At 45.5% G+C, this 22,430-nt stretch overlaps 3 protein-coding genes across 5 annotated transcripts in view; 1 reads left to right on the forward strand and 2 right to left on the reverse strand.

The window, feature by feature from the left end:
- USP10 (ubiquitin specific peptidase 10) overlaps positions 1-4,721 on the reverse strand; it is a 42,650-nt gene extending 37,929 nt beyond the window's left edge. For 2 of the 3 annotated variants that reach the window (XM_035118146.2, XM_035118145.2), the window contains exon 1: positions 4,512-4,671. In XM_035118146.2, coding sequence (XP_034974037.1) covers positions 4,512-4,532 — 21 coding nt within the window. In that variant the 5' untranslated portion in view covers positions 4,533-4,671. Of the gene's footprint in view, positions 1-4,511 lie in introns of all 3 variants that reach the window. The other variant, XM_035118143.2, reaches the window with a different exon arrangement.
- A 2,706-nt stretch (positions 4,722-7,427) lies between these two features.
- Positions 7,428-9,569, forward strand: LOC118087213 (NF-kappa-B-activating protein-like). The gene has a single exon (XM_035119656.2). The coding sequence runs from the start codon at positions 7,580-7,582 to the stop codon at positions 8,594-8,596; it is 1,017 nt and encodes a 338-aa protein (XP_034975547.2). The 5' UTR covers positions 7,428-7,579; the 3' UTR covers positions 8,597-9,569.
- A 2,421-nt stretch (positions 9,570-11,990) lies between these two features.
- On the reverse strand, positions 11,991-21,028 carry KLHL36 (kelch like family member 36). The gene is made up of 5 exons (XM_035120943.2): positions 20,916-21,028; positions 18,337-18,418; positions 15,967-17,040; positions 14,650-14,807; positions 11,991-13,512 (listed from the first exon to the last, which is right to left on the reverse strand). The coding sequence occupies exons 2-5, from the start codon at positions 18,397-18,399 to the stop codon at positions 12,957-12,959; spliced, it is 1,851 nt and encodes a 616-aa protein (XP_034976834.2). The 5' UTR covers positions 18,400-18,418; positions 20,916-21,028; the 3' UTR covers positions 11,991-12,956.
- Between the last annotated feature and the right edge of the window lie 1,402 nt (positions 21,029-22,430).

A 22,430-nucleotide genomic window follows, 5' to 3' on the forward strand; every position in this document is an offset into this window, starting at 1 on the left:
GGGCCACTGCCAGTCTGTGCAGGCAATATTGAGCTAGAATTTCTGCCGCACAGCAGTGGTACTTAATGGAACACTGCAGCTACGGCCACAGCCACATCCAAAACCCTGCCTTTCATGCCATCCAGGGTAGAAGAAAAATGACTCTGTTACACCAGCTCTCAGACTGGTGCAGCAAGGAGGCCAGATTAGGCCATTTTGGTGTTTGCTCTAACTTCTGTCTGTCTATCCCTTGGGCGGAAGCACTTTCGTGTTACTCACCAGGCTGAAGCGCATCCAAATCCCTCTACACTACAGCATGGCAGATATGCAGTTTGGACTGCTCTATAAAGCAACTTCCTACAGGAACATAGTAAGCTACTTTATACCACTGAGGTTGTTTCCAATATTAGTTCTACCCAACCAAGAGTAAAATATTTGAAATTAATGGACATGATTAACTTAGGCCCATTAAATTCAATGGGTCCACTCTGAGTAGAACTAACCTTTGGTTTAACCCATGGTCCATCTAGCACATACTGTCAACAGTTACTGACAGCAGCTTTCCAACATTTCAGACAGAGTATTTTCCCTGGAAAGACCAGGGTTTGATCTTAGGACCTTCTGCATACAAAGCAGATGCTCTACCACTGAACTATGGCCCTTCACTGTATAAATTAAGCCATGCCCAAAAGACTAGCCAGAAAGAATGTACAGTGGTACCTCTACTTACGAATTTAATGCGTTCTGAACACACATTTGTAAGTCGAAAAAATTTGTAAGTCGAATCCCATAGGAATGCATTGGGAGAAAAACTTCATAAGTCGAAGCAACCCCATCTAAAAATTTGTAAGTAGAAAAAATCCTATCTAAACAGCATCCAAGATGGCGGACGGAGCTCCATTTGTAAGTAGAAAAATTTGTAAGTAGAGTTATTTGTAAGTGGAGGTACCACTGTATACAGACTATAGGTGTCATTTGTGTTCACCTAGCAGCAACTGCTAGTCCCCCAATTACATCACTGAAAAGGAAACTTAATTGCAAACTGATCATCCAAGTATACAAATTAAAGATATGTTTAGAGAGGCCAATAATAAGATCAACCATACAGGTAATACTAAAGAAACACAGTAATAACTAGTGGGTATAAAACTTATACTAAACCTGTATATATATCCCACATCAGACAGGGACACACTACCAAAGACAGACTTCCCGAACTGAAGCCCTCCAAATGTTTTGGAGTCCAATTCCCATCTGCCTCAGCCAATATGGCCATGCTGGTTGGGGATGATGGAAGCTGTAATTCAAAACATATGGAAGGCAGCAAGTTGGAGATCTGGCTGAACTGAAACATTCTGGGCATCAGTAGCCTAACAGTACAATTGGAGAACAACACTTTATTTCACAAGTCTTTGATGAGAACAAAAAGCTAGGGCAGGGGTCCCCAAACTAAGGCCCAGGGGCCAGAAGTGGCCCAATTGCTTTCTAAATCCGGCCCACAGACAGTCCAGGAATCAGCATGATTTTACATGAGTAGAATGTGTCCGTTTATTTAAAATGCATCTCTGGGTTATTTGTGGGGCATAGGAATTCGTTCATAATTTTTTTCAAAATATAGTCCAGCCCCCCACAAGGTCTGAGGGACAGTGGACCAGCCCCCTGCTGAAAATGTTTGCTGACCCCTGAGCTAGGGGAAAACCAAGTAGAACAGTAACATACAACCACAAAATGCCTACACTCATGTTTTGCTTGTCATTTTCTATATTTCCCAAGGCACTGACCAAAGAACCTCTACAAATTTATTAAACAGCCAAATCAAGAATTAGATCCAAACAGCAAAGTAGTAACAGTTCCAGATCAAAACAACTAGGCATCATACATAGCAGAATTCAGATTATGATGTAGAAGATACCACCATGTGTCTCAGTTCTAAGACTCATATCCAATCTCTTTTTTCCTGAAGTATCAAGTTATATTTTCTAACTGGCTAGACAAAGATTCATTGCAATTGTACCCCAAGTTCTCAGGATATTTCAATATTAATACCCCTCCAATTTTCTCTGTGAAAACAGCACTTAGTATTTGCCACTGCCTTACCCAAAACAAAGATCTCCTAGAAAATAACTTGGGAATAGGAAGGGATTTGTATTACTCATTCTGCAAACCAAGACATCAGATGAATCCCAAATCTAGAAATTTGATACAAAACAAGTTATACTGGCATTTAAGTAACATTTTCTCTCTCTTGAAGAGATAATCTTGTTTCTTTGAAATCCCAGGGGTCAACATGCTCCATCATATTAAGATGGTGTTTTGTTTTTTTAATATAGGTCAGACTACTGGGTACTCTAGGGTGTGAGTCACCTTCATCCATAGTCAGTGACATAGCTGCTTTGTGCAAGTCATACAAATTCATTTTACTAAAACAATGTCCTTGTCCTTCAGTGTCCTAGCATAGTGTGCCCAGATCCTCCACCTTACTTTAGTGAGGCTGATTGTAGACTGTTTTGCAGTCTTGTAATGTTTTCAGGAAGGCCTGAAGGTAGAGAATCCTGCCTCAACATGAGTTATTTCAATTATATGACCTTTAGATGCAAGTTCTATGAGCAAAAGAAATCTTCCCAGTTATTTGTGTGTCCTATGTATACCCCGTGTATTCACCTACTACCAGAGTGCAACAAACAAGTATAAAACTACTGGCAATTAGTACCTGTTCAATACTTTTAACTCTCATGCATGTCTGGCAGTCTATAATCGTGAGCAAGGAATAAAACTTCCAAGTTAAGCATGTGAGAACTAAAGAGTGAATGAATGGATGCAAGTCCATTTGAAATGTACTCGCTCAGCACAGAGCAACCGTGGGCACTTTTTTCCAATTCCCTCCCCTCCTCTACAAAAAGCAGTTCCTACTTTCGGTATTTCCCTACCTTCCATATTTGTTGCCTCCATCACTGGCAAAATTTCATTTCTACCCCCAAAGTTAATCTACCCACCCACTTAAAAATGTATAAAGACTGAGGTTACAACCCTATGCACACTTATCTAGGACCAAAGTCCTATTATGAATGTAGTATAATTCACTTCCTAATAATAATAAGCCTGCTCAGGGATCAAGCTGGAATCAGCCCCAGCTAGCATGGCGTTATCAGGGAGATGGGAGTTATAGTCCAACAACATTAGCAGTAAAATTCTATACCTGAACCCAGGGAAACTCACTCCTGAACAACAACAACAACAACAACAAAAGTAAAGGGTGCCTGGCTGAAAAGCTGCAACAATCCTATGCAATCTATGAGGCTTATACTCTTGAGTACAGTGGTACCTCGGTTTATGAACACAATTGGTTCCGGAAGTCTGTTCATAAACTGAAGCGTTCATAAACTGAAGCGAACTTTCCCATTGAAAGTAATGGAAAGTGAATTAATCCGTTCCAGGCGGTCCGCGGAGTAAGCGTTCATAAACTGAAGTGAACTTTCCCATTGAACGTAATGGAAAGTGGATTAATCCGTTCCAGATGGGTCCATGGAGTACTTAAACTGAAGCGTTCATAAACTGAAGCATGGGTGTAATTGGTTCCGGAAGTCTGTTCATAAACTGAAGCGTTCATAAACTGAAGCGAACTTTCCCATTGAAAGTAATGGAAAGTGGATTAATCCGTTCCAGATGGGTACGCGGCGTTCATAAACCGAAAATTCATAAACCGAGGTGTTCATAAACCGAGGTTCCACTGTAAACCTATATCCCTTTACCTATAACACCCTATGGCCGAACCTAGGGAGACTTACTCCCTCAAAGCACGCTGTTAGGTTTCCTAAGAGCGCACTCTTACCCAGGAGCAAAGTCTCATGACTGAATATTGGCCGGTTTCCCTAACCTGCTCAGAGAATCAAGCTGCAAAGCTGCAACAACACAACCCCTCCTCCCGCTTTAAACTGCGAGTAAAACAAAACAAAATGTGAAGTCCTACCAATGGGTTTTGTTCTCCGAATAAACCCGCTCAAGGAAATTCATCCTTACTAATGTATCGATGAAACCCCCTACCCATGTGTGCTTGAAACTCGGGAGGGGGTATAAAATCCCGCATACCCAATATTTTTTCTCTCCCCAACCCCACCCACCCACCCGAGATTTCTTCCTTCCTGCTTAATTCCAAGAAAAGTGTGCAATGGGATGGCTGCCTTTAAACCCCTCGCCTGGCTGTCCTCCTCCGCGAGCACGCGCGCGCCCCCCCACCACCAGCCCCTCCTTTTCATCATGTACAGAGAGGAGAGAGAGGCGCCCCGTGGCTTAGCGGGGAGAAAGCCCTCCCGCCACAAGCCGCTCGCTCGCCATGACACACACACACGACGCGATGAGCCTGCAGAAATCGGCCGGGTAGGCCCAGCCCTTGCCAAGCCAGGCACACACGCAGCGTGCTCCTGCCCCGAGGAGGAGGCGAGGCCTGGCCGGGCCACAGCGCGGAGGGGAAACCCCTTCAGGCAGGGAAAGGGAATAAAAGGTGGCGGCCTCCGGGCTCGGCTTGAGGCGTTTACCTGCGCGCCGTGGACGGCCATGGCGCCCCCGTCCCCACTCGGCGGGGGAGGCGGCGGCAGCAGCGAGCTCAGCGTCTCCCTCAACGCCTCACGCTGCTGGCCCCGCCGCCGCCATCTTCTCTCTTCGCGCACACACACCACACAGGAGAGGGCGGGCAGCGCGAGGCGGGGCGGGCAGCTGCGCCTGCGCAAAGGCGCGAGCGCACCTAGTCATCCTGGCTCACGCCGCGCGCTCCGGTGTCTGTCCCTGTCGCGCGCGTGCACGCGCCTTGACAAAAAAGGGCTCTTGTCGAGGATCTCGCGTTCCTTCCCCTCGCGCGCGCGCGTAATCGGGGATGGCCCGAGATTGACAGGAGGGAGAGAGGGAGGCGCAAGCGAGCACGTTTTTGCGCGTGCGCAGCTTCTTCGGCAAGCGACCGTGAGAGAACGAAGTGGGGATTGGAGGAAAGGGGGGGGAAGCAAGGCGGAGAGAAACGGGAGGCTGGTGATACATTACGCATGCGCAGCTCTTCCCTATGTTGCGCTGGGATAAAGGCAAATCAATGCTGCTGAATGTGAGGGAAAAGGCGGGGCGGGGTGAGGAGGGTTCTGCGCATGCGGCTCTCAAGGCGGAGAAGAAAGAATAAAAGTGCATTTTGCGCGTGCGTAGTTCGACCGCGGAGCTCGAGAGCGCGCATGTGGGCTTGCTGTATTAAGAGATGAATGAATATTCCGCGCGTGCGCAACACTGTCAAGGGGCGGGATTGGGCGGTTCTGTTTGGTACGCATGAGCAAAGAAATGCTGAACCGCTTGTGCTGCGCAGGCGCAGTTAGGATTGTTTCAACAGTGGGCGGAATGTGAATGAATGAATAGGATGGCAACACTGACAAGAGTTGTGGATGGTGCTTTTTCTTGTTATCTTGCAATTATATCTTCAATTATAATAATATATATACACACAACCGAAACAAAACTAATCCAACAGTTGCAGCAGGCGGCAGATTTATGGGTCCCAGTTCTATAAATGTCCAATGCGTTTGGAGGGAACTGGTTTGTAATTGGGGGGGGGGGGTCACATGTATTGCAATTCCTCAAAAATTTGCTGTAAAAGCAACCATTGTTCTACTGATTCTGTGCTGCAGGCAGGCTACCGTGTTAACCAGTGTGGGTGAAGGGAAACCTGGGTTCAAATTCCCACTTGCCATGAAATATACTTGTTGATCTTGAGCCACCCACTCTTTCACAGGGTTGTTAAAATGAGAGGCAGAATCATACACTAGGCTTCACGGAGGAAGTATACATGGATGCATCCACTGGTTGTAGTGGAGACCCATTCTGTTGACTCAGATGAGAGGGTAGCAGCTTGGTATTAGGCTCCATACCTCCCTGAACTCTTTTCAGTTCAAGCTCCCCATTCTCAGAGCAACTGTGTAGCTTAAGAAAGAGGTCCCCAAGTTCTTTTGTCTTCCTCATAGTAGGGAAGATATGGCTGCATTTGGTAGAAGATCAGTGCCTCCCAAACCATTTCCCCCACAGACCATATGAAAATAGCTGAAAGTCTTGGCAGACCACATAATTATTTTTCTCCTGTTTGAGTAATTGTATTGTGCTGTATGATTTTTAATTGTATTTTAACTGCTTCTTTTATTTCTTATATATTGCCCTTTATTATATGGCAATTTGAATTAAATAAAATTCAAACTGTAAAACAATACTGTACAATACAACATAAGTAAGAAAAGCAATGAATATACAATTAAAAAGCAACATGAATCTTTTACTACAATGGATGAGCCATCTCCCATCTTTGGCCTCAAACCCAGATACCCAATGGCACTGCAGACCACATGAATGCTGCTCAAACACCACCTTTTGGGAACCCCTGCACTACTGGGTAAAACCTCCCAAAAGTCTTCAAGGGAAGCACCAGAGGGAGTATTTAACAGTAGTCAAACCTGCAGTTTATAAAGCACAGATCAGCCAGGGCCTTTTCAGAATTGGCCCCAACTTGGTGGAACGCTCTTTCACATGAGATCAGGGCCCTGCGGGATTTGTCATCTTTCCGCAGGGCCTGCAAGACAGAGCAGTTCCGCCTGGCCTTTGGGTTGAATTCAGTCTGACCCCTGTGTTTTCCTCCCTCTTGGTTTGGATTCATGGACTACTTAAAATGAGGCTGCATTTTAAATTTTAATATTGTATTTTAATCTGTATTTTGTTTTCTTTTTTATATGTCTTATTGTAATTTTATTGGTGTTAGCCGCCCTGAGCCCGGTTTTGACTGGGGAGGGCGGGGTATAAATATTATTATTATTATTATTATTATTATTATTATTATTATTATTATTATTTCAAGTTCTCCAGAAGGGTGCAACCTACAGAAGAAACAGTACTTGTTGAAAGCGCTCTCACCACTGCAGCATCCTGCCAAATGAAACTCCCATGCTACCTGTTCAGTTAGGGAAACTGAAACTTCATTGATCAGAAGCAAATATCAAGGCAGTCAGGATGTTTACATTATTATTGCAGTGTTTTGTGTTTACTGCACCAAACTAACACAACTCCCCATGGGGGGGGCAGAGTTATTACCAGTCAAATCCTGGCATGAGTGGGAAGATAAGTTAGGGGAGGGAAACCCATTTATTTTAAGTTATATGTCTTGTTCCAGGTGAAAAACATTAAATGCTTGTTAGAAAGCGGGTGTGGTACAGGGTGCCTAAATTGACATGTCATGTGCTCCAGCTACAAAGGATTCGGAAAGAAAACAGGGGCTAGGCCTCCCCAGAACGGTGCAATTAGCAACAGAGACAGCCTGGCTGGCTTTATGAAAGGGAACTCCCCAAAAACAATTTTAGTGAGAAATGTATTAAAAACACTAATTTGTGGGTGGGGCCAAGCTGTGTTGCAATGGATTGTTCGCCCCCTCGGTGGATTCCTCTCTTTTTTATGGAGGACTAGGGGGAAGAGAAGGCGAAAGGGGGGGCGACCCTCCCGAGGAAAGGCTCCTTCTCCATTAATAAAGGTGTGCAAACGGCAAGCCGGAGGCGCCGCTTCCGCCCCTCGACGCAGCGGAGGCACTTCCGCCACGGCCATGGCGCCCATGTCCCGCTCGCGGAGCCCAGCGGAGACGCCGCCCTCGCGGCGGCAGCGGAGCGGCAGCTCAACCAGCCCGTCCCCGCCCAGGTCCAGCCGCTGCAAGAGTTCTCGCGCCCGGTCCCGGTCCCGGTCCCTCAATCGCGACAGCAGCGGCGGGTTTCGTCAGCGCCCCGGGCCCCCTCACTCCTTCGGGCCCCGGCCAGGCCACGAACACTACGGCAAGGAGCAGGAAGAGTCGCTGAGGCAGAGGCGACTAAACGAGAGAGAGAGAATAGGTGAGCTTGGAGCACCTGAAGTTTGGGGGTTCTCGCCCAAAGTTCCTGACTGGGACTCTGATGAGCATACCCCTGCAGAAGGCGAGGGTGGTGCATCTAAAAAGAGCAGCTCCTCTGGTTCCAGCTCAGAAGAGGAGAGGAAGAAAAAAAAGAAGAGGAGGAGAAAGGCTGCTTCACATGAGGAGGGGGGAAAGAAAGCCAAGAAGAAGAAAAAGAAGCATAGGAAAAAGAAGTCTAAGAAAAGAAAGAGTAAGAAAAGCAGGGAGTTGAGCAGCAACAGCGAAGATTCCGATAGTGACCAACAGCAAGAGGCTGATCTCTGGACTGAGAGATTAAGAAATGCAGATGGGGTGGATCTCATAGGACCAGAAGCTCCCATTACCCATGCCTCTCAAGAGGATCGACCATTGAACTATGGACATGCTTTGCTCCCCGGCGAAGGTGCTGCCATGGCCGAGTATGTAAAAGCTGGGAAACGCATCCCTAGGAGAGGTGAGATTGGTCTAACCAGCGAAGAGATTGCGTCATTTGAGAAGTCTGGCTACGTGATGAGCGGCAGCAGGCACCGGAGAATGGAAGCTGTGCGCCTGCGGAAGGAGAACCAGATCTACAGTGCAGATGAAAAGAGGGCCCTGGCATCTTTCAACCAGGAGGAGAGGCGGAAGAGGGAGAACAAGATTCTGGCAAGCTTCCGAGAGATGGTCCACAGGAAAACCCAGGGCAAAGATGACAAATGAACTGGATGCTTCTTTTTGTGTATATTGACAAGTGACACCTGTTAACAGCGATCTGCAAACGGGTGTCCAGCATCACAGCCCTACTTGCAGGGTATACTCTGGGTTGAACTTCAGAAAATGGTTTGTGTGTATCAAATAAGAACATTGACAGGTATATGTGTACAGCCCTGCTTCGCCAATTTGCTGCATGGTGTTGCCAGCAGCAGGCGGACAATGGTCTAAATGAAACAAGGCACGCTCTCTTGCAAACCTTCCCAAAATATTGCTAGGGATCCAATATATTGTGCCAGTTGGTGGGTTCAAAAACACTTTGTAAAATTCTGAGCAGTAAACCAAGACTTATGTAACTGAAACTTGGCTTTGTTTTAAATCCTTTGCTAACAGAATGTTGGGTTTGAGCCACAGAGAGTGGATCAAAGTGATCTTCCTCTCACTGCTACCCCCTGAAAATTCAAACACCTGCCCACCCCTACCCTCCTAATTTCAGTTCCAAGGGAAAACACTAAATATACTTGTAATTTTTGGTAAAAGTTAGGCCAGCTCCAGCTTCTTTTTCAGCTTGTAAACATTCCTGTTTTTCTGTTATGCTCACAAAACATAAACCTTTGGTCTGATCTGGCAGGCCTCTTCTGATGCAGTGTTGACATGCGTGTCATCTTCAAAGGGCAATGGATTTAAAATTTATGACTGCATGGTATAACCACCTCTTTGGAAGTGGTTTTCTGTCTGAATTCCCAATTCACAAACTTGTAGAATTAAAACATACTCAAATGGAAAGTGGGGAAATCAGAGCCAGTCCATGTTTAGTGTTTACACTAGATACAGTAAAGGTAAAGGGACCCCTGACCATTAGGTCCAGTCGTGACCGACTCGGGTTGCAGCGCTCATCTCGCGTTATAGGCCGAGGGAGCCGGCATACAGCTTCCAGGTCATGTGGCCAGCATGACAAAGCTGCTTCTGGCGAACCAGAGCTTTGCACGGAAACGCCGTTTACCTTCCCTATTTATCTACTTGCACTTTGACGTGCTTTCGAACTGCTAGGTTGGCAGGAGCTGGGCCCGAGCAACAGGAGCTCACCTCGTCGTGGGGATTCGAACCGCCGACCTTCTGATTGTCAAGCCCTAGGCTCTGTGGTTTAACCCACAGCGCCACCCGCGTCCATGGTTTATAAACATATTCAGCTCCAGCTATATTAAACTCATTCTAGTACATGAATTAGTTATCAGCTATTTCTCTCTGTCCTACAGATACCTTGGTATGTCTTGTAATGACAGAATTCCTTATTTTTTTTATTTTTAAAATGAAGCTTTTTCATGGGGTGAACACATCTTTAGAAAATCAGAAGCACTAAGTTATGCTTTATATTTATTTTCAGTCGCTCCTTCCAAGTACGTAGCCCTTCCAGGTCTGAAAAACAGGAATAAATCCCTTAACTCAGAAATGGAAACCTGGGAACCTCCAGATGTTCAGACTACAACTCCCTTCCTGACCGCTGGCCACACTGATGGGATCCCACAGCATATGGAGCAAGTGGGGGAGGGGCAACTGGATCTGCCCAACAGGCTTGATACTTATCTGCTACGCCCACCCTGCAGGCCAAATTTCACAGGTGGGCAGGACTGCACACCTATAAATCACCTGGTATCAGGCAATACTTTTTTGCCCCCATGGTTGAAAGCAAACTGTTCAGGGAAATGCATAGCCTGCAATGGCCTTTTAAAGCACTCCATCAGACCTGATGGATAATCGGGTCTCATGGAGCACTTTGCACAGGGCTTTGCAGACATCCTCAATCAGGTGCCTGCAAACCTCTTTCAGCTGAGCCATGTTGGCCTTCCGAGCCCATTGCAGATGCCTCACAGCTCTAATTATGTCTGTAGGTCAGAGATAACTTACCCCTGATCTAAATGGTCTTGGTTCTTCATCTTTTCCTTAACAAGTAAATACTTCAGCCATTCAATTTATTGTTCAGCAGCCATGGGAAAAACCCTACCCATCTTGATTCCCAACCCTGGGTGAAGTAGACATGTTGAACTATATAGGTACAGGAATCAGCTCTATTAGCACATCACCCAAATTTGGCAGTGATTAAAACGATATCCTGTGCATGTCATGGACAGGTCTTTGAATCATGCCCCATGACCATCAGACATTACTGGTGATGACAAAAAGATATCCCACAACTCTGGGGGCTGGTTGAGTTTGGCTGTAGAGTTAAGCAGTTCTGCAGTGGCAAAGTCCTCCTTTTTAAAGGAGCAGGGATATGACATCTGACAATGAAGGAAAAACAAGCTGGGTTTCAGATTTGTTCCTTACTACAACTCTCACAGAAGCTCCCTTTGATTGGTTCCCCAAGGCTCTATCACTCCAACGACAGTTTTTCCATGCCTCTCATTCCCATCAGCAGCTGGAATGCCAATCTTGGTTCCCATAATGGATTAAAAAAAATTAGGCAGCTGTAACTGAGTTATGTGCATAAACCATCGGGGATGGGGGGATTCCTGGGGCTGAGAATGTGACTAGCCCTATTAGCAAATTGAGTGATACAGATTTACCTATGGCAGAGGCTATTGCAAAAGGAGGCAAAACTGGCAGTACTTAAGGTATAGACATTGACTCTGGATGGGCTCAAAAAAAGTGGATGGAGAAAAGGTTTTCTCCCTCTGTCCTAACACTAGAACTCATAGGGATCCAATGTTGGGAGCATAGCTGCCAAGTTTTCCCTTTTCTCGCGAGGAAGCCTATTCAGCATAAGGGAAAATCCCTTTAAAAAAGGGATAACTTGGCAGCTATGGTTGGGAGATTCAGGACAGATAAAAGGAAGTGCTTCTCCTCGGAGCACATAGTTAAACTATGGAACTTACTGCCACAGGAGGCAGTAATATAGTATATAACCTATATAACTTTGGAAGTGGAATGAACACATTTATGGAAGGCAAGGCTACTGAAGGCTGCTAGGCGTGATGGCTCTGCTCTGCCTCAATGTAGGCTGTAGGCAATAATGTTTCTGAATACCAGTTGCTGAAAGCTGCAGGAGGGGACAATGCTCTTGTGGTACGGTCCTGCTTGCAGGTTTCCCATAGGCATCTGGTTGGCCACTATGAGAACAGGATGCTGGACTAGAAGGGATGATGGCCTGATCCAGCAGGCTCTGCATATGTTCATAAATAATTATGACTTGTGAAAGTACCGTTACTTAGAAAGGTATTTGATAGCGCATTCGCCTTTCGGTTAGGCTAGCAAACTGGTCTTGTTTTAGAAGAATGGTAGCCACCTGACAATGCAAAGGTGTGTCATTAGTTTTTCCAAGGCAAGATTTCACTACAAAGTTATCCACACCTCCTGGGAAAGCCCCAGTGTGATACACTCCCAAACAGAAATGACAGGACTATAATTATGCATCGGAAGCTTTAAGAGTAATTAACACACCAGGTAACAAGTTACAGGCTAGGTATTAGCAAAAATGTGTCTCATTTAAAAAAATGATACAAAAGGTTTCAAAAACTCTTAGAAAACAAACTTTCATTGTCTGGAGTGGGAAGGGGGAATCCCCACCATTGTCATTGAGACTCCATCCAACTGGCAGCATTTAAGTTCTTATAAAATTATACAGTAGTACATTTGTATAAAATAAACATACTGGCCGATGGACACAGATGGACCATTCAAGCCAAACACAAGTAACAAGGGCCTCAATACAGCAGCAGACAAAAGCAATGTTTCCTTGTTTCAGGTAACCGACCCAGTTGCTGGAATATACCAATAAGCTACTCCAGAACAATGTCCCATTCAAGTTTGGGAGACTTTAACAAATGCAGCCTTTAATACTCGGCACACCTGAATTTTTAAACACACGTAACCCTCACTTCGCTCTCACTTCAGATGCTTTCCTCACAGTTCTATCTGAATAGGGAACACACATATTGCCCATAATTAAAGGCATACCTCCCAACTTGTAGCTACATTGGATGAGTGAGAATTGAAAGACAACTCTGAATTACCGTTCCAGTTTTTTTTAAGGACAACCTGCTTTTCTCTCAGCTCCTCCTTCCTTTGATTTCAAAACAGATGTTCCCAACGGCCATTTTTTACATACATTTTACCATTCCTTCTAATGGATTTTGTTCTACAATGACATGACAGTCCCAAGAACAATATGGCATTAACATTAAACTGCCTTTCCTGGAACCATGAAGATATTTCATCATCGGAAATCACCCAGTCCAACAGACAAGAGGGTGGGAGGAACCCTTTGTTGTAGTTTTATGGAAGTTTCCAAAGACGTTTACAAGGTTATATAAAATATGATTAGAGGTTTGTTACACATTCTTTCTCCATGGCTGAACTGTCCAAAAGTTTGTCATCTCCCTTGATTCTGATGCCGTTTCATTTTTGGCCTTTTCTTCTTATCTTCTGATCTTGGTTTTAACGCGCACACACAAGCAGAAACCCCAGCAATTGCTTTTGGAAGATCAGTTCCTTTTTGCCACTTGTTCTTCTCTTTGTTGTACACCTGGACGGTTCTGGAGAAGATAGTGTCTTCCCAACTATAGCCACCAAGGATGTAGATCTTGCCTTCCCACATGGCCACTCCAGATTCACTGTTGGCTTGCAGCAAGGGTGCCACTCTCGTCCACTGATTGCACTGTGGGCTGTAAGACTCCACAGCCAAAATGTCAAAGCGGGTCATCGTTTCGAGGTAATCGTCACTGCCGCCAATGGAGTAAATGTCATCCTCCAAGGTGCACATGCTGTGCCAGCCGCGGGCAGTGATCATCGGTCTCTTCTCTTCCCACACGTCGGTGCGATAATCATAGCAGAGCAGATTTTTGCGATAGGGACCGATTTGGTAATCGTGGCCTCCTGATATATAAACCAAATCATTATGGGCTGCGCCAGCATGGCCATAAGTAAACCTAGGACAGAAAGAAAGGGGGAGGAGGAAAGATATCATCAGTTGTGGGGTTCCCTTCAGGGTCCAGAAGGAAGCCCTTTCAAACAAGATGAATATTTTAGAAATCCCACTAAACTTTGAAGTACTGTTATCATAATAGTAATAGTGGTGGGAGAAGTGGTAATAATAGCCTACAGGATACAACACTAATGGTGTTCTGGTCCTGAATAGGGGCCCGCACAGTGCAGAAAGCCAGGACATTTGCTTCCAGCACCAAGGAGAGCTCCTAGTGACCCACTTGCTCCTATGAAGGCTGGAGGTGAAGTGAAGTCTTTTCAACCTCTGCCTCCCATGCGCCTCTCCTAGGTTCCTGGCTCTCAGCACCAAGTAGAGCTCCTAGTGAGCAACTTGCCCTTTAGGGGGGCTGGAGTTGACCTGAGGCTTTCTGAGCCTCTGCCTACTGTCCACAACCCCTATGCAATGCCCCCTTTGTTTGAGGAAATACAGATGAAAAGCTCTGCTTCTCCTGTGTGCCGTGGCCTCCCACGTGGGCCCGATTCAGTGTCCCAGTCTCTGCTAGACTCCACTGCCATGACTCCTGGTTCTGCAAGCCAATAGATCAAATTCCGCTTTGCCCCTGGACAGTCTGAGGATCCTTACAGCTTTTCCTTTGAATTGCCACCACAAAGAGTAAGAGGCAACAAGCAAACCACTTAATTTTGCAACTTTTTCCAGGAAACTCGCATTGTTCTTTTTGCAACATAAAACAGCCTTCCCCAACCTGGTACTTTGTTGGACTCCCAACTTCCATCAGCCCCAGCCAACATGACCAGCAGCCAGGAAGGATGGCAGTTACACCCCAAGAACATACAGAGGGTGCTGGATTGGGTGAAAGCCAAAATAAAACAAGGGTAGGGGATAATCTTCAGCCTGAGACCCCATTCCCTTCTGGAAAGCCTTCCAGGGCTCAACTGCCACTAGTGGCCATGGCAAGAAGTGAAACACACATACACTATACACATACTTGACAATTGCAAAGCAGGGTCATGGCTTGGGGAGGATCGATACAGAGGCTTGGAGGGCCAGATCTGGACCCCAGACCTGAGGTTCACATACACCCCAGTGTGAATGACTGTCTCCAGATCCTGATCCAGGTTACCTTGGCAAGCCTGCTACATAGGTCCATGCATCTTTCTCCGGGCTGTAGATCTCAACAGATGAAAGTGCTCCATTTTCGTTCCTTCCGCCGACAGCCACTAGCATGTCTTTGATGGCAGCCAGGTAGAAGTCTACACGCCGCTGCCTCATGGAAGCAAGCTGTGAAAGAAAAGGAAGCCCCACAACATATCTGAATAGTCATACACACACACACGTATGTATGTATGTATGTATGTACGTACGTATCTTTTTTTAATTTATGATTTTCAGTTATATTCATTTCAATAGTTTTACAGTCATTTTAACATTTCAATACTCGACTTCCTCCTCTTTCTGTGGTTCCTTAAATTTATTTTTTATCATTTCCTGCATATTCTAAATTATCTTACAGCCAAATATATTTCTGATGGCCAGACAATAGTCTAGAAAACAGATTGGCTCACAACAATGCACGGTAACGGAGCTGGTTGTGTCTAGATTAGGCTATTTTAACCATATCAGAAGAAAGATATCTTCAGGAAGCCTGATTAATTCAATCCATTTACAGAGAAGCACCCAAACCCCCTCCTCGCTCGAACGTCTCTCTTGATGAGAACAGGAAATCAAGGAGTTAGTAAAATAGAAGTGACTTGCTACAGGGGAGAGACTGTTGGAACCACCGAGGAGGAGGAATTTGACACTTGCTATTAATTTTTTTTAAAAAAGCTTTGATGAATTTATTCAGTATTTTGTACTGAGAAACTCTAGAAAGAAGCTATTTTAATTTAATATACAATGTAAGTTTTGCTTCATTTTGAAATATAATTTTTTATTTTGTGGTTTAGTACTTTGAATAAACTAGGAGAGAGAACACAATCTTTTCAGTACTCAGAGCCTCCCAAGCTCTTCAACTTACGTACTTCCTATAATAAACTGCTTTGTTATTTTCTTACTCTACAAACATCTCTGTCCATGTGCTTGCAACAGTCTCCCTCTAGCCAGACTCACAAGCCATACAATGCACTCTCTGCCTATCAAAGCTCCAACACCACCCCTTGTCCCAATTTCTGACTTTTCTTAGAGAACACTGCCTCATTTTCTCAGTCTTCTATGCATCAGCATGAATGCTAAGAAACTGCTCCCCCACCTCCATTGAATCTGAAGGGGCATGATATATTGCAATATGGAAACCAGATTCCTCAGTTCACAGCATAAGCATTGCTACACAGATGGCTGCACTCCTTGGTTTTCGTCTTTTAAGGACAGAAGTCTTTACCTTCTGCTAAAAGCATAACATTTTACAAGAACGTATATGTGCCCATTGCAGCTGAAGCCTCACCTTTATCCAGTGGTTACACCGAGGGTCATACCTATATAGAAGATTGGAGGCGGCATCCCCGCCATTGTCACGTGAAAAGCTTCCTCCGGCAATGAAGATGAACCCTCCGAGCACTGCAACGCAGTGATGGCTTCGCGGGGCAGGGAGCGGTGTTTCCCTCACCCACTGCCCCGTTTTGGTGTCCAGGAAGCAGGTGTCGTCACTCAGCTCCAAGCAATTTTCCGACACCTCCCCGCCGACAAAGAGGAGCTTTTCTTCACTCGTGCGGAGAGCGGTCCGCTTGTTCTGAAGGACCGGCTGAGCCGCGACATTGTTGTGGTAGTGGACCGCTTCTTCGACGAAAGTCTCGCAGTTGGTTTCTTTTGAGAGGAGAGAGCAGACGGCCGGCTTGACGCGGTGCAGCAGGTCGCTCTTTGGTATCAAGGGGAAATGGATGTTTTCCAAGATGGGGTAGGCCTCCCTCTCCCTCTCTGGGTACTGCGTCAGCCACTGCAAGGCAGCCTGCAGCAAGTCGTGCTCACATTCCTGCTGGACGTTGTCACTGCCCAGGTACTGGCACAGCTTCTGGATGGAAATGTTCTGCAGGAAGTGTGGCGTGAAAGACAGCGTGCCAAAGTTCCTCAAGATGAAGGAATCGATGTACAAGTCCAGGCGCCTGAGGTTGTAGAGAGAGGCCAGCTCCTGCAGGTACAAGTAGTTCTCCTCGTTGACCTCGTTCTCCAGGTACTCGCAACAGAAGTCAACCACCTTCCAGATCTGCAGCAGGTGGGCAGTTTCCAAAATGTAATCGATGTTGCCACCATCGAGGGAGAGCTCACTCCCATACAGGAAGTCCACGATGGCTTTGAGGCCAACATAGGATGCTCCGAAGAGCTCCACCTCTTTCTGGTAGGCTTCCCGCATCCCAATGGTGAACATTGAGTTGAAATAGTCACTGCAGACCGCTAAAATGTTCCGATGGGCGGGGACCCTCTGCTCGTCCGCAACCAGAACGACGTCACAGAAAAGGCCCCGTTGCCTCTGTTCGTTCAAGCTCTGAAGAACTAGGCTGGAGTGGTCAACCCATTTGTATACCTGAAAGGAAGAGAATGGGTGTCAAATTGCTATTCACCTGAGGGGTAATAACTCTATTAATTTATCTGGCAGAGGGCCACGTTCCCTCGGAGGTAATCTTTTGGAAGCAATATGGCAGCACAGGGAGTGGTTCAAGAGCGACCTCACACTCTCTCTGTTTATCTCTTAAGAAGACCACCACCCTTCCTTCTCTTTCTTATGGGAGAATCGAGAGGGAGGAAGGAGAGAAAGCAAATACAGTATGGTAATCTTAGGAGAGAGAAAATGCTGGATAGTGTTGATCTTAACTCCCCGCCACCTTCTTGGTATATGCCTGGAATTAGGCAGAGGGTCACACAAAGCCCTGGAGTCACAGGTTGGCCGTTGCCCCTCTCCTAGGCAGTTCAGGAGAGCTACATCTCAGAGTGGATGCTATGCATGCAGATAGTCCCTGGTTCAATACCCAGCTTCTCCAGGTAGAACTGGGAAGAAGAAGAAGAAGAAGAAGAAGAAGAAGAAGAAGAAGAAGAAGAAGAAGAAGAAGAAGAAGAAGACGACTTTGGATTTGATATCCCGCTTTATCACTACCCGAAGGAGTCTCAAAGCAGCTAACAATCTCCTTTTCCCTTCCTCCCCCACAACAAACACTCTGTGAGGTGAGTGGGGCTGAGAGTCTTCAGAGAAGTGTGACTAGCCCAAGGTCACCCAGCAGCTGCATGTGGAGGAGCGGAGACGCGAACCCGGTTCCCCAGATTACGAGTCTACCGCTCTTAACCACTACACCACACTGGCTCTCTACACTGGGAGAAAACTCTGCACACGGACCAATGGTTTGACCAATATGGCAGCTTCCTATGTCTCTTGGGAAGGGTCTTAGTTCAGAAGGGGAGCACCTGCTTTCCAGGCAGAATGTCCGTGGCATCTCCAAGTAGGGCTGGGAGAGCACCCTGTCTGAAATCCTGGAGAGCTGCTGCCAGCCAGTAATAACTGCAGTAAGCTAGATGGATGAATGGCCTGACTCAATATATAGCAGCTTCCTAAGAGACAGTGGTCTCCTCATCAGACAACAGAACTATGATCTAGGGTTAGACATTTTTGGAAGAAAGCAACTTCTAAAAGCAACCTGTTTCTTTTTCTTGGGCAAGAGACTTGCGAATAAATCAGCGCATGTGGAAAACAGGAGAAAAACACTACATTCCACATGTAAAATGGGCGTTAATTCTGGGGTATTAAACAGAGAAATGCAAGTCTCCCATATCCATGGGAGAAGTTCCAGTCTGCCAACGTAACAAGCAATATGTGCAAAAAGTAACAGACCTTTGAGGATTCGCTTATCTTGTGTGGGCGAGAAATCTTTGCTTGTCTTGTTCCTTCCATCATTGTGCAGCTTCTTGCAATCCTATGAGTGTGGAAAACAAAAAAAACTAATTAACAACCCAGTCACCTTTGAAAGAGAAAGCAAGATGAACTCTAATCACGGGGTCCTGGAATACAGTCAACGAGTTTAAGTTTTAACTTTAGTCAGTTGCTTAGATCAGGAGTGGGAAACCCTTTTTGGGGCTGAGGCCACACGGAATCCCAATAGTGGGTGGGGGTATAGCATTGAAACCTCCATTGAATAAAGAAACACTTTTTAATCAGATAAAAATTTACCTCCAATGTTGTATTTTAAACAGATAATATTGTTTAAAACTGCAGGCTGCAAATGCCATCTTAAAAAGGCATCCTCTTCAGTGCAAGAAGTGAAAATGAAATTGTTTTTAAGGATATGAAAAGTTTTGCAAGGTTAGGACTACAGCTTAATCAATTTATAGTGCAATGCTATGGTCCTTTGCTATGCAGTTGGTAGCATCCTACACATAGGATTGTACCAAAAGTCTCATAGGTTTCATTGACAGGTTAGCCACACTCAGGAGGCTCTCGAAAGGTTTCCCCATCATAAAGTTAGAAAGAACCACAAAGGCCAGCTAGTCCATCCACTTGCTGATTCAAGAAATATGCTGCTATAGCATCTGCAATAGATAGCAATCGAGCCTCTGCTTAAAATCCTTTAACCAAGGACAGCCCACCACCTTCCAAGGCAGCCATTATTTGGCAGGCAATTCATTTCCCCCCTTGCAGAATATTTCAACTGCCAGAGAGGAGGGTGTATTCAGCCCAAGGTAAGACATCATTCCTTGGAATTTTGGCACAGCCTTTCCACAAGCACAGATAGAATTTTTTAATGAGAGTAATACAATTTTAAGGAGAATAAATTTAGCAGGGGCCAGAGATCTACACACACACACACACACACACACAGAATTAGCTATAGATTAAGACTGCAATCCAGTGCTGTTTATAGGAATAAACAGCATTGAACACAGTGAGTCTTGTTTTTGCATAAGTCATGTAATAAGAGCTTAACCAAGATATCAGTTTGGGAGAAGAGGGCAATGAGTAAACTGGAACATATGAAGCACATTTAAAATAATAATAATAATAATAGTTTTTTCCACTTAAAAATTAAACCAATTTATACTATTTTTTAAAAAATAATAATTGCACTGAAGTCTAATCTCAAGAGGACTGTGCAGTCCAATCTGAGGCAACCAACTGTCCCTCAACTAAATTTCATTGAGTGACTTGGAGCAGTCTCTCTCTCTCTCTCTCTCTCTCTCTCTCTCTCTCTCTCTCATTCTAACCTACATAACAGGGTTGTTGTGAGGTTAAAGAAGAAAAGGGGAATAATGGGTCATGTATCCTGACTTTATCTCTCTCTCTCTCTCTCTCTCTCTCTCTCTCTCTCTCTCTCTGTGTGTGTGTGTGTGTGTGTGTGTGTGTGTGTGTGTTGCAATCCTTTATCCAATTCTGTAGCCACTTAACACAGAGTAAATTGAACTTAATACTTACTTCTGAGTACACATACAGTATAGGACTGCACTATTAACAAGCAAGCCCAGTTCTATGTGATTTCCTTCTAGGTAACTGCATATAGGACTGAAGCCTTAAAAATGGGAAGAGGGAAGTTAGGATTGCCCTTAGAGGCATAAAAAGGAGATTTGAAACCAAAACATGTAAAAGAAAATGTCCTTAACAAATATTTTGGCATTCTAGGCAGTTAAGGATGGCATTTTCACTTAACTAATGTGTTAGTTTGCTTTTAGGTTGTGAAATTAACAGTGCAGTCCCAGACCTGTTTACTTGGGACTAAGTCCCTCTGATATCAATCATAGCTGTCAAATTCTCCCTTTTTTTAAGGGAAATTCCCTTATGCTGAATAGGCTTCCTCGCGAGAAAAGGGAAAACTTGACAGCTATGATCAATAGGGGTTGCTCTCATAATGTAAACAGGCACAGTTAACAAAGTTGATTGATCTGACCCTTTCAGAAAAGGGGGAGGGAATAGTGGGTTCTCCTGGCTTGTCCTAAACCTGAGCCTGTGCTGCAAAGCCAAAGGAAAATGGGGAAAGGAAGTTGGTGAAAGAGGCAGAAAGGGGGATTCAAATTCAGAAACTCCAATGGGTAAAGAAAGAGGGGGGGGATTAACCCAGCAGTAAGCATGTGGGTGGGGAAAACAAAACATCAATCTTAAATGTGCTCAGGAAGGGATTGCAACACGAATATCCTGCCCAGAAAACAGCCAATGGGAATCGGCCTTCACACACACACACAGAGAGAGACATATATACACACACACACACAAACTTTCCACCACGCTTCCAAAGCTCTTTCGTCACCCCAAATCTGCCCAACCACGCTGAGAGTCAATTAGCATCACGGGGTAGGGGGAGGCAGCTGATGGTGAGGCGGGTTTGCTGCTGGGCTCAGGGGCTCGAGGGCAGCGGGAGTTTCCCATCATGCTTCGCCCCGAGCATCTCCCCAAGGAGGCGCCGAGGGCCCTGCTGCTGCTCTTACCGCAGGGCTCAGGAGCGCTGCTGCTCTCGCAGCCGCAGAAAAGGCTACATTGCTCGCCTCTTCCTCTCGCAGCCATGTCTCCCTCTCTCTCTCTTTCTTTTAAATCATCCAGGAACTGTTGCCCAGATTGAAAGGGGAGCGCGCCAATGAGAGAGAGAGAGAGGGTGGAGGAGGTTGGCAGATAGGGTGGGGCTAGCTCGGGCTCGCGCCTCTCCGCCAAGTCGGGCACGAGCAAAGCGCGGAAGGAAAGCAAAGCTAATCTCGCTGCTGCAGCAAAGAGGTCAGGTCTCCCTCGGGCATTGAAATTCCGCTCAGGCTGCAGCAGCAAGCGGAAGGCGCCTCTCTCTCGCCTTTGCCTGGGAAGAGGGGTAGAGGCAAGAGAGCGTCTGTTTGCAGCCAAGGAAGAGCTTTTGCATTGGTTTTTTAATAAGAACATACAACAACAAAAATAATAATAAAAAAGCAGTCCTCTGGTATGCTCTTCCAAGAGAGATTGGCAGGTGCCTTCTGTTTCCACCTTCAAATGCTTGTTGAAAACTTTCCCATGCCACCAGGATTATTATTTTATTAGAATTATGGAATTCGAGAGTTGGATGGGACCACAAGGGTCATTCAGTCCAACCCCCTTTTGGGGCAGGAATCATTTTGACCAACGGGCTCGAACCTACCACCTGAGATTAGGAGTCACTTGCTCTGCTGACTGAGCTATCCTTAGTATATTGTTATTATTAATATTGATTTATTAAATAACCATACCCCAATGTGATTTATGAAAAACAGTAAAAACAAACAAACCCAAGAACAATAAATACATTTAGAACAAGGCTACAACTGGAACAGGTAGACACTTGTGGTAAAGACCCATTTATCCAGCTGGGAAACCCTGTGGGACAAAAATGTCTTCATTTGTTTCTGGAAAGTGCAGATAGTGGGGGCCTCTCAAACCAGCTTTAATACAACTAGAAAACTTAAGCCTTAGGAATGTCGTGTGAATTTGAGACAACCATTGCACATGTGTAGATGACTCCTTCATGAATAGGAGTTCCTGGGGCAGGGAAACCAAAAAAAGGTCATGCACATCAGGTGAAGGCCTGCCCACCTCCTCTCTGATGTGTACAACACCACAAACATGGCTTTAAATGTAGAAGAGCAAAAATGACCTCTCTGCATTATAAACCATAAATGTGAATACACCATAAATGCAAATGTCTGACAGGTGGCACAGGCTGTACTGATATAACGTGCTCACGATTTTGCTACTGTGTGGCTGCAATCCCAAGCACACCCAGGGTATGGTCCCAAGCTTAAGGCACAAGAAGCCACCACATAGCTGAAGCTAAGCAGGTGTGGATCTGGTCAGTGACCTGCATGGGGGACTGCCTGGGATCCAAATGTGTGTCAGTAAATAAATAGGGAGACAGCTCCCTTGAACTTAATTGGTCGGCTTCTAAGCAAACATGCTTCCAGTCATGATTTAAAGGTCCTTTCCAGGTGGTTTCAGCAGAGCCTTTTGAG

Source organism: Zootoca vivipara, chromosome 6 (genome assembly GCF_963506605.1).
Source record: "Zootoca vivipara chromosome 6, rZooViv1.1, whole genome shotgun sequence".
In the NCBI taxonomy this organism is placed as follows: domain Eukaryota; kingdom Metazoa; phylum Chordata; class Lepidosauria; order Squamata; family Lacertidae; genus Zootoca; species Zootoca vivipara.

What these genes read in the sequence shown, in the direction of transcription:
- LOC118087213 (XM_035119656.2), top strand. Translation starts at nt 7,580, where the DNA reads ATGGCGCCCATGTCCCGCTCGCGGAGCCCAGCGGAGACGCCGCCCTCG.
- KLHL36 (XM_035120943.2), bottom strand. Translation starts at nt 18,399, where the DNA reads ATGATGGAAGGAACAAGACAAGCAAAGATTTCTCGCCCACACAAGATA. An exon ending in AGATAAGCGAATCCTCAAAG is followed by an intron (nt 17,041 to 18,336) that starts GTCTGTTACTTT and finishes TCTTCCTTTCAG; the next exon opens with GTATACAAATGGGTTGACCA. An exon ending in GGTGTAACCACTGGATAAAG is followed by an intron (nt 14,808 to 15,966) that starts GTGAGGCTTCAG and finishes TTTCTTTCACAG; the next exon opens with CTTGCTTCCATGAGGCAGCG.